The sequence below is a fragment of the Solea solea genome, chromosome 2 (genome assembly GCF_958295425.1).
Source record: "Solea solea chromosome 2, fSolSol10.1, whole genome shotgun sequence".
NCBI lineage: Eukaryota > Metazoa > Chordata > Actinopteri > Pleuronectiformes > Soleidae > Solea > Solea solea.
Genome location: NC_081135.1, coordinates 26553897 through 26571224, shown reverse-complemented (window position 1 = coordinate 26571224; position 17328 = coordinate 26553897). Strand labels below are relative to the sequence as shown.

At 40.1% G+C, this 17328-nt stretch overlaps 1 protein-coding gene across 4 annotated transcripts in view; it reads left to right on the top strand.

Annotated features, from left to right (window-relative positions):
* Positions 1 to 14734, top strand: part of LOC131455225 (bromodomain adjacent to zinc finger domain protein 2B-like) — a 41749-nt gene extending 27015 nt beyond the window's left edge. The window contains exons 13-39 of one of the 4 annotated variants that reach the window (XM_058622732.1): positions 311 to 419; positions 542 to 643; positions 1117 to 1318; positions 1538 to 1630; positions 1722 to 1783; positions 2071 to 2136; positions 2822 to 2887; positions 3143 to 3187; positions 3367 to 3393; positions 4399 to 4464; positions 4758 to 4898; positions 5353 to 5607; positions 6443 to 6666; positions 7187 to 7261; positions 7355 to 7589; positions 7668 to 7727; positions 7825 to 7966; positions 8039 to 8757; positions 8976 to 9243; positions 9374 to 9526; positions 9883 to 10037; positions 10155 to 10360; positions 10484 to 10619; positions 11489 to 11635; positions 11968 to 12263; positions 12436 to 12579; positions 13564 to 14734. In XM_058622732.1, the coding sequence (XP_058478715.1) occupies positions 311 to 419; positions 542 to 643; positions 1117 to 1318; positions 1538 to 1630; positions 1722 to 1783; positions 2071 to 2136; positions 2822 to 2887; positions 3143 to 3187; positions 3367 to 3393; positions 4399 to 4464; positions 4758 to 4898; positions 5353 to 5607; positions 6443 to 6666; positions 7187 to 7261; positions 7355 to 7589; positions 7668 to 7727; positions 7825 to 7966; positions 8039 to 8757; positions 8976 to 9243; positions 9374 to 9526; positions 9883 to 10037; positions 10155 to 10360; positions 10484 to 10619; positions 11489 to 11635; positions 11968 to 12263; positions 12436 to 12579; positions 13564 to 13711 (4342 nt within the window). In that variant the 3' untranslated portion in view covers positions 13712 to 14734. Of the gene's footprint in view, positions 1 to 310; positions 420 to 541; positions 644 to 1116; positions 1319 to 1537; positions 1631 to 1721; positions 1784 to 2070; positions 2137 to 2821; positions 2888 to 3142; positions 3188 to 3366; positions 3400 to 4398; positions 4465 to 4757; positions 4899 to 5352; positions 5608 to 6442; positions 6667 to 7186; positions 7262 to 7354; positions 7590 to 7667; positions 7728 to 7824; positions 7967 to 8038; positions 8758 to 8975; positions 9244 to 9373; positions 9527 to 9882; positions 10038 to 10154; positions 10361 to 10480; positions 10620 to 11488; positions 11636 to 11967; positions 12264 to 12435; positions 12580 to 13563 lie in introns of all 4 variants that reach the window. The other 3 variants (XM_058622731.1, XM_058622730.1, XM_058622733.1) reach the window with 3 other exon arrangements.
* Positions 14735 to 17328: the final 2594 nt, after the last annotated feature.

Genomic DNA, 17328 nt, shown 5'->3' with positions numbered 1-17328 from the left:
GTGGCTGCTCTCCAATGGAGTTCATGTTGACTGAGCGGGTTGCCCCACTTGGCCCATGGCCACTTTAGAGTCTGATTCCTGAAAGTCACAGACTACACAGCTGCACAGTCATCAGTTACATCATCTGGGGTCTTATTTTCCTGTTGGGTTGAATTAAAAAAACATGTATTTTCCCCCAGTCTTGTTTTGCTGCGAAGAACTATTGTTTTTATAGCTTTTGATTTAATTATGAGTGAATGCAGCTATAACAACAGCAGTATGGTTTTGTTTAGATTTTAATGTGGTGCTTTGCAACTCTCTTTCTTGTAAGCTGGAGGAGGGAGACCCGGATCAGGACCGTGGCAGGTCGGCTACAAGGGGAGGTTGCTTATTTTGCACCCTGTGGAAAGAAGATGCGACAGTATCCTGATGTAATGAAGGTGAATCAATGATGATTTTATTACCCGATTTCATGGAAACGACGTGTAGACTTAAAGCCCCAAATGAAGGACTATTCTATACCCCATGCTTTAATTAGTTTGCATTATTCTTTTGTCTGCAGTACTTGCTCCGAAATGGAATAATTGAAATCTCCCGGGACAACTTCAGCTTCAGTACCAAAGTTAAAGTTGGGGAATTCTATGGAGCCAGAGAGGGAGCAGAGGTAAATGCTTCTCCTTTCTAGTGTTGTTTCATGGCATTTAATCACAGTGTTGGCATTGTCATCTATTATATAAGTTTTATTTGCTCACCGAAGAATAATGACTCTTAAGTTTGTGAAAATCTGGATGGAAAACCATATTTAAAAAGGTTAATGTCATAAATGAGATTCAAACAAGTAACACAATGATGTGTAAAAGACACAGATAACATTTCTGTATCTGTGTTTGTTTTGGAAACCTTTATTTTTAGGAGAAAATAAACCAGTGTAACAGCATATCAATTCTCCTATTTACTGTCTATCAGTATTCTTTGTCTTAAATGACATATTTATGTGAAATGAGTATGAAGCATGGCAAAAGAAGTTGTGGCAAGATGATCACCATTTAATAATCACTAAATAGAAGCATGTTTATTATTCCAACCATCATTTCCTTTTCTTTTGCTAAAATTTGTCTTCTATGTCAATTTACCCAGGGTTTACAGTGGGTTTTGCTGGCTGAGGAGGAGATTACTCCCACTATCATAGCAATGGATGGCAGACGCAGCCGCCGCTTAAAGTCTGACCACCAGCCAACAGCTGATGGCACTGGGAGTCAACAACTAAAGTCTCATCCTCTAATTATCGCTGAAAATAACTTCCAAGATGCCAAGCTGCTGCGTAAACTGGAAGCACAAGGTCAGTTTACCATATAGAGATGTTGGGACCATCTTTACACTATCACCATGGGGGGGAGGGGGGGAGGGGGGGAGGGAGGGAGAGAGGGAGAGGGGGGGGGGGGGGGGGGGAGAGGAGAGAGAGAGAGAGAGAGAGAGAGAGAGAAGTAGAGTTTATGGGTTGTCTGAGGGTCAGTTTTCCTTTTTTAATTTCTTTTTTTCTAATGTCCTAATTTTGTAGAAATAGCTCGACAGGCAGCTCACATCAAACTGAGGAGAAAATTAGAGAAGCAGGCCATGGTACAAGCAGCCAAAGAGGCAAGGAAGCGGCAAGGTAAACAGCTGTGGTCTTGTCGCCTGATATATTATTTTTTTAACACTAGATCATACTCTTTGTGCAAATCTCACCTGTTTGTTTTTTCCAGCAATATTGGCTGCCGAAGAAAGGCGGAAAAAGAGAGAGCAAATAAAGATTCTTAAGCAGCAAGTAAGGAACTTCCATTGTTTACCTTTCAGTATTTCCTAAATATCTGCAGCTGCTCTCTTTTGTCGCATATGCAGAGTTTGTGTGCTTTGTGTTGAAAATGTTTTAAGCACAGTTGAATTGCTTTAAAATTGGACAGGGATGTTGCTATCCTTCAAATTGCTGTACCTTCCTCATCTGCAAAGACCCGCTGTACTTTTTCACCCCACCACCCTGCTCCCCTCCACTGCTCTATGACATGCATGACTTCACAGTTAATTCATTTGATCTCACCCTCATCCTTTTACCAGGAGAAGATCAAGCGCATTCAGCAAATTCGGATGGAGAAAGAACTCCGTGCACAGCAAATTCTCGAGGTTCGTCCTTAAAGTTATTGCAGAAACATTCTAAAACATTTCCTTTCTGCTGTTGATGGGAATTTTTAAGACAGCCAACCAAAGGCCATCCCTAAATTATGTCGCCCCACTTCTGGTCACACCCAGTGAGTGCATACTACTAATTCTTAATTGGTTTTTTGCAAAAGTGCCATTGAATATGAAAATCTCCTCAGACCATGATGGCGCTTAATACAAAATACAGTGTTTCATTAAGTAAGAGGTAGCTCACAGTTTTACCACGGCTAGGTGAAATACCCATTTAGCCTCCCCTCACTAATAGAAGCTCTGAAGTATTTTAGCTTTTATAAATCAAATTTCAGTTGACACGCTTGGCAAGCGGCTCTTAACAGGATTTCATTGGGGCTATAATTACTGATTGAAATTTTGCTTAATTTATTCTCACCGACTGCTGGTGCTTCATATTAACTTCATTGCCGCTGCCATTTTGTCTTTCAGTGTTCATGCGAGGGAATAATCATCTCTTAGCTCAAAATTTAAAACATGTTAGAGTTGATATTATCAGTGAGCCATGGCTCTTTTGAGATTTGTGTTGAATGTCCTCTATTGACAGCATTGAAAACACAAATACATTGTCAATCAATGGCTTTGCTGTGGTGTACTTAACTGTGTGTTTTGTGACTGTAATACCTCTGTGCATTCACAGGCTAAAAGAAGGAAAAAAGAAGAAGCAGCCAATGCGAGAATATTGGAGGCTGAGAAACGAAATAAGGTAAGTAAGAGTTTTCTGAGCAACCTTTGTCCTTGTTGTTTTTGGTTCTTTACCTGGCTTTATTATTGTTATTGAAAGAGGTGGAATATCTACCTTGTCGTCTACATATCTCTAAAATAAGGGCTCTCAATTTTTTTATATTAGCAGGCATATTTACAGGCACTTAATGAGTCTGATCATTCCTCTTTGTGTTTTAAAAAGATGTGTATTTGTGTGGATTTGTTGTTTCTAAATGCATTTGTATTTTTCCTAAAGGAAAGGGAGATGCAAAGACTACAAGCTGTCATACTGAAGCACCAGGTAGATATTTTTATAATGACCACATAACGTGAATGAGTTATTGGTGGTCTCTTAACTAGCTATCATTTGAACAATATATCCAGAAATAACTATATATATTTGGTATGTTGGTTTACTTTGGTTTTTCTTCTGTGATTTTTCTATTTTTTCTTAATACTTTGCCAAACTGTTTCTACCAGGAGTTGGAGAGGCTTAGACTAGATATGGTATGGGTATGTTTGTCTGTTTGTAAATTTTAGCAACATGTTGTGAATGTGTTGTGATAAATGCTTGCGATCACAGCTGTGTGTTCAGTGTTGGTTAACAGTGGTTGAACAGTGGCCAGTCATTCATACGGCACCCCTCTCTGCATGGCTTTTCCACAACAGTGCACTGTTAATGTCTAGCACTATATTTGTCTCTCAGAGGAAATGCATCCATTATCTCCTCAATATGAAAAACAATGTCTTGACTCCACTGAAATTATACGAGGATGAAAAGATTGACTCAAAGCTTTCTGTTTTGATTTAAAAGCTTTTGGTGCTTCTTTTTTCCCCACTAAAGCATTTCAGACAACTTTATTTAGTTTACCATCTGGAAAAAAATCAATATATTGTGTAATCTTGCCAGTGATTTACACCACTGAGTTCATGGAGCAGAATTATTTTTCATTTTGGAGACTGTAATGGCAGCTAGCATGGCAGACAAGTTTTTATGGCAACTATAATTAAGCCAAATGTTATAGACTTATATAGTTTACTTTTGACGTTAAATTTCAATCACAGATAGATCAATGGAAAGACATTTTATTGTCATTCAAATGATTATAAAACCAGTTAAGTGCACATAATAATCGATGTATTAATTTAAATATTCTTTGATGCCTATGACTCACTACTCACATTTCTGATCCAGCTTTGAGTCTGCCGCTTGTTGACCCTACTCACATTAATAATGGCTATTTTAACTTTAATCTTATCCCTTCTCTGTCCATCACCTCCCTCATTTGCTGTATCATGCCTCATCATAATGTACCATTTTGTTTATTGATTGTGTGTCATTGCACTACAGTATAGAATGCAACATTTTAGATTGGGTGAAGATTGTGTCAATGTCCTGCTGCTTCTAACGTGCATGTCAAGTACATATTGTATTGCATCTGTGACCCGTCTCTTGGTAAAATAATAGAAACTGTAAATGGAATAGGGAATAATGTGCCCATACTCTGCTAGGAGAGGGAAAGACGCCGGCAGCACATGATGCTCATGAAGGCTGTGGAGACCAGAAAGAAGGCAGAGGTGAATGACTGCTGACTCACATTCACATTTCATTATCTCCGGTCATTCCCTCCTGTTGACTTTTGCATCATTGTTATGTTATGATTAGTTTTACCCTCCCGCTCAGTAATTCTATGAGACATTACAATATGGAGTGATGGGGCATAAGAATATTTATGTTTTAAAATGTTTGTTGAATGTAATTTACCTCTTTTAGTCATTTAGCACATTTAGCAGCACCCTCTGTGAAGTTAATACTTAAGGAACCATCCCAAGCTATGTTGTAGATATTACTCTTGTTCTCTTGGCTGTAGGAGAAGGAGCGTCTGAAGAAAGAGAAAGACGACGAGAGACGGTTAAACAAAGAGAGGAAACTAGAGCTCAAACGGCTGGAAGTGGAAAAAGCAAAGGAGCTTAAGAAGCCAAATGAAGACATGTGTTTAGCCGATCTTAAGGTATTCACACACTGTGGGGCAGCAAATGAACATGAAAGTACACACGTTACCATGGGTAGTCACCATCTCTGGAATAGATGCATGTGAAGAGATTGAACACCCGGCCAGGGATATACTCAAAATGGAAATCAAATCAAAGCAGTATTATCACTGCAGGAGCTATCGCCACTAAGATTAGAATTGCTCTTCATAAATTGTTTTATTGTCAGAAATATTAAAATACATGCTTCATAATATGACTGAAAGCATCTATTGTTGATTAAAAAGAAAACAGGTAAAGGTCAAAATGCTGCCACCAAGTGGTTTTTAAAATCATAACAAGTTGTACTGATTATTTATATTATCAGACTATGGGTTTGTATTCATAATATTTCTTCGCATGCAAGGATGTGGAAGCGTAGCCTGAAAGAAGACTACAATAAAAACACTTTTCGATTTGTATGTTTTTGTCCAGCTACTTCCAGAACTGTCACGTGTTCCTGGTCTGGTCCTGCCAGGGAACACCTTCTCTGACTGCCTGATGGTGCTGCAGTTTCTGCACAGCTTTGGGAAGGTCCTGGGATTAGAAACCAATTTATACAACCTCAAATTAAATGACCTCCAGGAAGGGTTGCTCAACATCAGAGGGGGTTTGGGCAAGGTGCAGGACCTGCTTGTGAGCGTGCTCTCTGTGGCTGTGTGTGACCCTGGTATACCTGCAGGTCATAAGGTGAGTCTCCAGTATAGCATTCTGTACAGTAGTTGAATTGTGAATGCTTCATATACTGTTAATCTTGTACATATGCACAACACATGCATATCTGTTGTACATATGCCACATTTTACTGTAGAAAAGACAGTTGACAGGAGTGCTGGTGGTGTCCCTTAAACCATGGCTGCTCTTGGAGGGAAAGGCTAAAAAAAAGTTTGACATTTGAAGCCAAATAGGATTGCATTAAGGATTTCTTTCACTACCTTCAGTCCTTCCTGCAGTAAATAGGAATGCATATTTACATACATTGTATGTATGTAAATATGCTTCATAATATGTGTAATACTTTCTTGTATACTTCTAATTTATATCCCTATTCTATATGATTATTTTGCATTTTTATATATCTGATAAGTTTGTATTTTATGATTTATACCATCACTATTTTCTACTTTTGTCCTGCTGTACACAGTCACGTCTAATTTAATCTAAATACAGTTACGTAATAGTAAATACTGAAGATATTAAAGAAATAATTTATTGGTAATACTGTATATTATAACAGCATAGCTAAACAGTGCATTTATGCATTTATTAGTACTTGGCCGTTTACAGTTTTTAGTATGCATCTCAGGTTTAAGCCACAAATAGCAACAATTTAGCTATAGGGTGTAATCATGTCTTAACATGATTTTTGATGATGATACAAGGGCATCTTAAACTGTTGTATCCTCACCAAGGATATGTTAATAAATCACTTTAGATAGCCAGACATTCGTCACTTCATAATAATCCCTACATGCTCGATGTGTCATTGACTAAACTCCACTTTCATTGACATTGTTTCTTTTAGAACAAAACCTGCTTGGGGGAACTCTTGAGTAATGTGAAAATCAACCGAGGCAACGTGTCTGAGATCCTGCGAATCTACGTGGAAGCTCATTGTGAGCAGACAGAACTAGCTGCTCTGGCTGCCAGCCTCAGAACGAAGGCTTTTCAGGCCCACACTCCGTGTCAGAAGGTGTCCATGCTAGTATTCCTGGTTAATGAGCTCTGCTGTAGTAAAGCTGTGATCAGGTGAGAGACCTGCCTCCTCACTCTCATGTTGTCTTTTGTAATACACTTTCTGACAAGTGAGGCAAGCTGCCATTCTTTTACTGCAGTCATGTCCATGGGCTGTTCACAACCAAACTAAGCTAACTCTAAAATAAATTGGTCTTTTTCAGCTTTGACACATTTGTCACTAAATAAACCATTGTTGGTTTGTAAGATTGATTTGAGTGTACTGTAGAAACAATTGTTTCTTATCAGCCTTGTGCTTTATTTAATACTGTTGCCTTTGAGAGTGGAAGATATTGTCCTGTTTTATTCATGATGGCTTAAATTTCTGATGAAAAAACAGATGTATCAAAAGGAATATGACAAAATATTCCTGATGGATGGTTTCAAAAGGTTGCATCAAACCGCTTTTCATTAATCTTTTATTAGTTGCCAGTATTACTTTGAAACACATCTGATGCCTGCTACGTTGAGGTGCAGTGTATTATGTAGCTGTTCTTATACATGGACACCTTTTAAACATATATTTCTATTTCAGTGAGATTGACAAAAACATAGATCACATGTCCAACCTGAGGAAGGATAAATGGGTCGTTGATGGAGAGCTGCGCAAGTGAGTGTAACATTTCTGTAACCACTTACAAGTAGATTTTGTGCACTATAAAAGCAGAGTTTCATATGTCTTCTGTCCAATTTCCCTTCAAAGACTGAGGAGCATCCACACCAAGAAGACGGGGAAGAGACACAGCAATGTGGGAGGAGAGGACAACCTCACCTTTGTCATCCCCAATGCCAAAAACAAATGCAAGCAGAAAGAAGGGGATAGTGAGGAAGAAGAGGACGAGGATGATGACACCGAGGATCAAGGAGATGACGAGGATGAGGAGGAAGAAGATTCAGGAGGAAAGAAAGGGAAGAAAGCAGAGATTTGTGAAGAGGAGGTGTGTACAGTGAGACTAAACCAGTGTTGTAATAGATGTTGTCTCGTCCACTGAACTCACTCTAATGTTTTCATACAGGATGACAGTGTTCACTCAGACATAGACGAGCTGGAGAAACAGATTGAGAAAACCTATAAGGTGAATTTAACCCACATGTTTACCTCAGAATAAGCTCGTCAATTCATTTTGTTTAATTGATCATAGGTGGTCAACTCTCTACTTTCTGTCTCTTTAGCAACAAAGTCACATCAGGCAGCAGCTGTTTAAGTCGTCCTACTCGCTGCGCTCCATGATAATTGGACAGGACCGCTACAAGAGGAGTTACTGGCTCCTCCCACAGTGTGGCATCTTTGTTGAAGGCATGGAGAGTAGCGAAGGTGCTTGACATACATTTGATTGTGTTCTCTTTATGCGTTTTGCCTGAGCTCATCTCTCATGTGTTTCTCAAGGTTGTGAAGTGTTGGAGATGGAGAAGGAAAGACAGGAGACTGTTCAGGTGATCAGAGTAAAGGAGGAGCAGCTGGAAGAGACAACCATGCCAGCAGTGTCCAGCCTGGCACTGAGCGCAGGCGGAGACACAGCCGCTGTGAAGAGCCAACAGGACAAAGACAGTCACAATCTCTTCCTCCAGAACCCTGGCTCTCTATCTAAGCTCAGCAAACTCCTTGAAGTAGCCAAACTGGCTCAAGATTCAAACGTCAACTCTGATAACAGTCAGAACTGTCACTCTGTTAAAATCCCCACCACTGCATTTTATCCCTCAATTCCCAGCTCTCAGACAGGAATATCCCACAGCCCCCTGCCTGGAAACGCTCATCAGAGACTTGGAGATAAGATGGATACCGTGACATCGCCGCTTTGTGCCCCCCAGCTCCAAAGCAGTCCGTGGATAACCTGTAGTCCTCAGCCTGTCCTTCAGCACGATCAAGATAGCTTCCTCCAGCTTTCCAAGATAGTGATGGATAAAAGCAGCCAGTGGTTTACACTCTTGCCTCGCTCTCCCTGTGACGACTGCTCAGTCACTTCAGGCTCCAGCCCTACAGCGTCCTCCTCTTCTCCACAGACCACGAGCACCAAATCCCCCTCCTCCCTCTCCCCTAATCCCCCTGCTACAGCCAGCCACAACACTGCTGCTCAAATCAATAACAGACATTCGCCCGTCCTTCAGGTTGGTGGATAACAGTAATGTGATCGTCATATCAGTCACAACTATTTCATGTAGTTTTTTTCCATAGAACATTGACAAATGTTGCAAGTATTATTCTGTATTACATGACAATTTCCTCATGCTGCAGACCCAGTCCCAACTATTATAAATTATACATGTAGTAGTGGAGTAAAACTGTGTGTGTGTGTGTGTGTGTGTGTGTGTGTTCTTCCTCTCAGCAAGAAAAATCTGGCAGTGATCAAAGCAGACTGACACTGAGTGACGTGTCCAGTGCTACAATGAGTCCCAGCCTGCCCTTCTCTGGCACTTCTCTACCCCCCGTGCTGGATCAGGCCTCCCAGCATGCAGAGAGTAATGGGAATGGGGTAAATAACAACACTGTCAACAAGAGTGAGACCCTTAGTGACAAGTGTCCCTCTGCCTCATCTCCTGCTGTGGACGTGGCCAAGACCCAGGACTACCCTCGACCTCAGCCTATTCCCGAGGGTAAGACTGGCTCGCTGCCATTTTGCACAAATGAAACATGCTGGAATAATGATATTCACTACCCAGACAGGACTGAATGACACGCTGTGATCTTTTTGTGGTAAAAGTCAGCTGTTGAATTTGATTTCAGAGATGCTGCGTGGTTGGTGGCGAGTGTCCGACACGCAGGAACTGCACAGTCTGGTTAAGGCACTCCACAGCCGAGGCATCAGAGAGAAAGTCCTGCAGAAACAAATCCAAAAACACATGGAGTATGTGATCCAGCTCTGTGCCAGCAGCAAAGGTGGTGTATCCAAGTCTTCTCTACTCTGTTCTGCTCTGCTCTGCTTGCCTCTGCCAGGGAGGTTCTGTCAAAGTTTTAAACAGATTTATCTCTAGAAGATTTCTAGAGATAATAGATTGTGGACAGACGTTAATTTAGGTGTTAAATTAGTTCAATTAAGTGAATGTACTGACTCAGGCTGAATTTGAATTTGTCCTGTCCTTAGCTTAAGATCTATTCACATGCAGTGTTATAAATAAACATGTTATTGATATTTTTAATATACGTCATCTGGTATCAGACGGAAATATGTATAATCACGTTGCTTTCGATTGACATGCTTTTTCCCGTCACGGTAATTTGTGTCTGTATGGCAGTGATTGATGTGTCAGAGCTGGAGAAGCTGCAGGGGTGTGAGGAGATGGTGGAGAGTTGGAACGTCGAGGAACAGGCCATGGACGTGGACATCTGCCTTCTGCAGCAGGTCGAGGATCTGGAGAGACGAGTCGTCTCGGCCGGCCTGCAGGTCAAGGTACGGGCAAGGAAGCACAGTGCTTTCTTCCTTTCTTTCTTTCTTTATTTATTTACAGGTCATAGAGGTGAGAAACATCCTGATACCCAAAATGAATCTTAGTTGCCACTTCCTCAGGGATGGACACACCCTGAGCGACACTCGGACAGAGAGGATCTTGTCTATCATGAGCACACACTGGTCTCTTCCCCGGCTCCTGACAGCAAAGGTTGGAAAGAAACCAACCCGGAGAAACATCCCGACGCCGTGGTGCGTCAGCCGGATAATCCACTTGATATCGCTGTCATGAGGCTGGCAGAGTTGGAGAAGAATATTGAACAAAGGTATCTGAAGACAAAGTGCATAGCAGTACATGTTATACATGAATAAGTGCTAACCTCTTTTAATTTTACCAATGGCTGCACAAAACCAAGACCATTTATTCCTTGTGTGTTTTCTCACAGCAGTGACGAGAAGAAGGCGGATCCTGGGATGAGGCTGTGGCATGAAGCCCTCAGTCAAGTTCGCAGCTCGGCTCAGCTGTCACTCTGTATTCAGCAGCTGCAGAAATCCATTGCCTGGGAGCGCTCCATCATGAAAGTGGTTAGTAACGCCTCATTTCTCCCCCTCGCTCTCCATCAAAGATTTGTTTTTGTTATGTCCACACCAGTGACAAGTCATTGAGAGAAATTATGGTTTGTTCATGAATGTGATCCTTCCTGAAAGCTTTGATTGGACATTTCTAAATTTGGTGCACATTTGGATGGATTAGAGAACACATTTATGGTATTGTCACATTTGGTAGACTAATGTTAAACTGGATTAAAACAAAGAAACTATGCCATGTTGTATGTGATAGGACAAAGGCAATTTTTCTGACAGATATTACAATTCCAATTTGATTTGCGATATATTTATTGTGCCATGGTTCAGTTTAGTATTAGCTGTGTAATAAATAAAAAATATGATGGCGCATTACCACACACAAACATTACATGTTTTAATACGCTTTGAAGATTAAGCTGTCAAAAATAGAAGAATCAAATGTGATTATTGTAAAGTTTCAAGTTGTGATTTAGATTTAAAAATGAATTTATGGTCTTTATTCAATGCCATAACTCGGGAACAAACAGGAGACTGTGACCATGATTCCTAAAGAGTCACAGGGCGCTCGTGTTAATGTAATTGATAACTCATTACATATGATTATAACATCATTAATAAAACATACTAGGCTGATTGTTGAAGTATACCGGCAGCAGAGGACAAGAGATTAAAGGTTGTACATGCAGCATGCATTTTTAGAGCATCATTATCAACGATATAAGAGAAGTGGCACAATCAGCAACAATCTAATCTGCCTGCACAGAATGATATCAATGTAAAGGGTGAAGATGAGACTAAATTTCACAGTGACACATAGTTTGTCCGTTTGAATTTTTGGACTACTTATACTTCGGTTTTGTTTACAGCACTGCCATCACTGTCAAAAGGGAGATAACGAAGAGCTGCTTCTACTTTGTGACGGCTGTGACAAAGGCTGCCACACATACTGCCATAAACCCAAGATCAGCAAAGTACCCGATGGAGACTGGTTTTGTCCCACTTGTGTTTCAAAGGTACACGAGCACCGTGTTGTTTATTCGCAGGAGCCGTTATTCTTCTCTCTTATCACATGTTAGCAGGTGCACTTAAATATCCATTTTGTGGGGGGGTGGGGCCTAAGAGACCCAGGAGACAACGCATTAACATTTTGAGCAGATCCAATTTAAGTGGGGGACCTTTTTAGCCCAGGCTTATTGTAAGAGGAAACAATGCATAGATCATTTAAAAAAAAAAACAACCTTCAAATGAACTGTTTCACATCTACACATATAGTCAAATTGATAAATCTTGATAAGACATGGTGTGCGTGTTTCTCAGTCTTCGAAATGTACGTTCTGTCTCTCAGGAAAGTGGTCAATCCCCCCAGATTACGAAGAAACGGAACCCCACAGCTTCAGGAGCGAAGAAAGGCAGTGAGATAAAACAAAATGGTAAATCATCTGTGGTTGGAGAACTCGTCAAAGAGGAGGCTTCTAGCAGCAGCAGCAGCAGCATGTCAAAAAAGGGTACCAGGGAGTTAAAGAAGAGAAATTCAGAAGACAATCCGTCCAGCAGCTCCCAGGCCAATAATGACAGCGTCGCTCCCTGCGCCAAAAAAGCCAAAACAGCCGTAGATGACGCGACTGGATTGGCAAAATGCAGGTATAGATGAACACATACTGCATGCAGAGGACGGCATTTATTTTAATTCATCTGACTAAACAAATGTTTTATCATTCTTGTACAGTTCTGAATCTCTAAAAAAAACTCTCAAAACGGGTGAAACCATATTAAATGTAAGTTTGAATCCTCCGTGTCTGCTTGTTTCCTCCAGTGAGCTGCTGGCTGAGCTGGAGGCCCATCAGGACGCGTGGCCCTTTCTCACTCCGGTCAACCACAAGGCCGTACCTGGATACAAGAAGGTCATCAAGAGGCCCATGGACTTCTCCACCATCAGAGAGAAACTCCAAAACAACCAGTACGTTTGCATGACTGTCACAGTGAGAGTGGTGCTTGTTAAAGATCCAGTGTGTAAGAATAAGTGACATCTAGTGGTGAAACTGCAGAGTGCAACAAATGAAGGACTTGTATGTAGTCAGGAAAACTATGGTGTCCTTCACACACAAAAACAGATGGACACACTCTTTAACACCTCATGTTTATGTGGGTGAAGCAGTTTTTCTTTGTTTGTAGCTTCTGCTTCAAAACACACAATAGAAACATGGCAGCACAAGAGAGTGGCCTTTGTAACGCAAGACCATTGCCTCATGTACATATTAACCCTCTTGATGTCCAGGCTGCCTGGATTTATTTTGATTTTATGTTGTAGAATTGTCAAACAATGTTCAAAGAGTGAGTGTTTCTGTCTCTTTCTGCCCCCTTTTCCAAGATAACTTTCACTTTCTGGCAGTTATTCAACCGTTTAGGAGTTATGGTACTGATAAGTTGCTGGTGAATCTTGTCTGTGATTGGACAGTCATCCCGTGGAAAGCTCTATTTCTCTGCTTTCCAGTATCATCAATCCATCTTCTACAGCTTCTACATCCACATGAGCGTCGCGCAGGGTGCTGTGCCAATCTCAGCTGACATAGGGCGAAAGGCGGGGTCACACCCTGGACAGACCGCCAGTCCATAGTTTTTGAATTTTCTAGATATCACAAAACAGTCTAGGAGTTACGGTAATGAGAAGTACGCATGCCAAATCCTCTCGGCGACAGAAGGGTTAAAGGCTTTCTCTAAGACTGGGAATGCCACACAATTATTTTATTTTAAAGTGACGAAATGTTAAATACTGTAAATATAAATGTTACAAACTGGACCTTTTAAGAAGAGAACATCTTTTATGTCATTTTTGTATCATAAATGTTTATAAGTTGGATCTGACATTGAAATTTCGTTGTGCAATCTGTAAAATGACAATAAAGATCCTTTCCTTCTTCCTTCCTTCTTCTAATGATTGCAGGTACTCCAGTCTGGACCCGTTCATCGTTGACATGAACCTGGTTTTTGACAACTGTGAAAAATTCAACGAAGACGATTCAGAAATTGGACAAGCCGGACACAGCATGAGAAGATTCTTTGACAAACGATGGACTGAACTGCTGATGTAGAAAAAGTAAAAGTGTGGACTTTCTTCACTACTCCTCATATAATATGAAACCTCCTCTTAGGTGTTGGTGGTCTCTTCACCCCTGACAAAGTCAGTATTATAACAGTGGTGCAATGTGGAAGGACAAACTGCTGCTACATTTGGTGACAGAAACCTCTTTGTGGATGAGCGTCTTTAAGTGCAATATTGTTCTGTATATCAAAAGTACTGACTCTTAGACTCGACATTGTGCTTGGGAATCAAAGATTTACAACGTATGTACGCCACTGACTCTTAATCTTCAACGGTGCAGGCTTTGTATACATGTTTATTTATTTTTTTCAGTATTTATGATTGAGCCTTCTCTAAGAAACTACAAAATGGCACACAGCTTTAAAGAAAGGTGTTTTTTTTTCTGTACTCCTGAACAAGCCACTCAAAAATAATAACTGTTTACATCATTTTTACTTTTGGTGCTTGCAGAGTTATTTATTATAATCCTCTGCAGTTAATTGTGTAAAAAAAAAAAAAAGAATCACTGACACATTTATACTGTTGAATTCTGTCATTAGTTACATTTCTAGAATGTATAGTAAGTACATAAATGGCTTGATTGGATTATGTTTTCAGTGCATAAGGACGTTTGTAGCATTTAATACAGTCTGTCTGTACTGGACATCCACTCACACTAGTCTCATCAACTTTATCCAACACATTGTTAACTTTCTCAGAGCGTTTACTTTGAATTGGATCGATGTGGTGCGTAGTGTTTCCTCCTCTTCTTCCCCAGGCAGAGACTTTGTCACATGTCCTGTGGACAGACATGAATCCTGCACTGGGCTTTAACCCAGCTGGGAGTTGGATTGAGTCACAGTCCACTGGAGGCATCTCCACACAGCTGAAGTCAGGAGACTTGAAGCAACTGTATTTTATGAAACGAGTAGCAGCTTTTGTAGGCATATTATTTTTTAATAGTTGATGTGAAGTAGTGGTGGAATGTACTTTTTTTTTTTTCTTTCCAAAATAAAAAACTGTTATGCACTCACTATCTCAGCCTTTCTGGGACAAGGTATCAAACGTTTTTTAATTAAGTAAAAATTAGTTAAGTTTTAGTGCCAGTAATGGAATTTAAATGAGTTAATTCACTAGTAAATCAGTACAGTAAGTCTACTTAAAGGAATACTTAAACGACTTGCATTTAGCTTTGTATTACTAGAACAGGGGTAGTATTTTTGAAAAAAGTGTGCTTCCCAACCTCAGTTTCCCCTAAGTTCATAAATATATTCATTCTTTTATTTGTTATGTGCTCACCAGTGACACTTGGTCCTGTTAGCGTATTAAAGGTATTTGATATTGTTTTATGTTAGCAGATCACATTTTACTCTTTACTTTGACCAGTTAGTCAGGGGTTTTAAACTATATTACAGAGGGGGCTGAAATTAAAAACTGTGTCCATGTCGAGGGCCAGATGTCAAATAACAAAAAGTCCCTTGACTTTGACACCTGTGAGTTAGATACTAATGATGAGTATTATATTGCCGTCATGTGACTTAGGGCGGCACACATGGGCCATGTGCAAGTGGTAACTGCATCAGAACAATATTGATACAGCTTATTGGTTGTGATGTTGGTAAGGGGCATTAAAAAGTGGCATCATGTCATTGCACATGCTAAACAAATAAAAAGTTACAATCAGCTCTCGTGAAATACAAGGCAATCAGAGATGGCAGACTTCCCCCCCCATTCACGCACAAGCCTCTGTTGGTCATATTGGCAAGTGCGGCAACACAGACAGACAAACAGACAGACACAGAGCCACTAAAAACAATACTCCACTCCCACTCAAGTCTGGATAATGAATCAAAATTCAAACGTGAATCCATTTGTTTCTGATCATTAATGCCTGCTGCTGCAAGGCATACTAGTCAGAACTCCCTAGAGTTCTCACTACACATGTTATATCAAAACGTGCGGCTTGATCGGGAATGGTGTGCTATGACTTTTGTAAGACTTTCGAGTAACCATGGCGACAAAAATCGTGAAAACTGCGAAAAATTTCCACATACACATGAATGGGAAATGAATGAGAAAAACCAAAGTCAAAGTTTTGATACATATTACGGTTTTTATACAATCACAGTTTAAGTTTTGCACTTTTTTTGGAGGTATTCTGATTTTACAATGAGTGTGTATTGCGTCCATAGGCATGGCGCTAAAGTGAGACACTGCTGAGATCCAGAGAAATAATCACAAAAAAAAAAACCTCTTCTCTTGTCCACAATTTCCAACCTACACAGACAATTTTTTAAATCAAAACGTTGTTTGTTTGTTGTCTGACCCTGTGTGTGGTTTTCATTTTCATTTGACTTGCAGTTTTTCTTAAAATCACCTAAAAGCGCAGAGTTCTGGTCAATGCTCTCATTCACTCCCATGTTAAAAGTCTGCTTTGGAGTTTTAGAAAAATCAAGACGAGGGTGATTTTAAAACTGTGATTTCTCTGTCAATTCACGGCCGTTTTAAATATGGGAGCTACTGAAAGCCTCTTGACGCTCTATCACCTACCGTTCTTGGTATGAAAACTTTAAAACATGCTGTTTTCTCTGTTTCTCACTGACAAACATTTTTGTCAAATTTTGGACGACATACTAACCTATGACTTTTTTGTCACATTTTGGACGACTTACTAACCTATGACTTTCTTGTCACATTTTGGACGACATACTAACCTATGACATTTTTGTCACATTTTGGACGACATACTAACCTATGACTTTTTTGTCACATTTTGGACGACATACTAAAGTATAACTTTTTTGTCACATTTTGGACGACATACTAACCTATGACTTTTTTGTCACATTTCGGACGACATACTAACCCATGACTTTTTTGTCACATTTTGGACGACATACAAAAGTATGACTTTTTTGTCACATTTTGGACGACATACTAACCTATGACTTTTTTGTCACATTTCGGACGACATACTAAAGTATGACTTTTTTGTCACATTTTGGACGACTTACAAAAGTATGACTTTTTTGTCACATTTTGGACATCATACTAAAGTATGACTTTTTTGTCAAATTTTGGACGACATACTAACCTATGACTTTTTTGTCACATTTCGGACGACATACTAAAGTATGACTTTTTTGTCACATTTTGGACGACATACAAAAGTATGACTTTTTTGTCACATTTTGGACGACATACTAAAGTATGACTTTTTTGTCACATTTTGGACGACATACAAAAGTATGACTTTTTTGTCACATTTTGGACAACATACTAAAGTATGACTTTTTTGTCACATTTTGGACGACATACTTAAGTATGACTTTTTTGTCACATTTTGGACGACGTACTAACCTATGACATTTTTGTCAAATTTCGGACGACATACTAACCTATGACTTTTTTGTCACATTTTGGACGACATACTAACCTATGACTTTTTTGTCACATTTCGGACGACATACTAACCTATGACATTTTTGTCACATTTTGGACGACATACTACGCCACACGGTGGTGTAGTGGTTAGCACTCTCGCCTTGCAGCGAGAAGACCCGGGTTCGAGCCCCGGTTGGAACAAGGGCCTTTCTGCATGGAGTTTGCATGTTCTCCCCGTGTGTG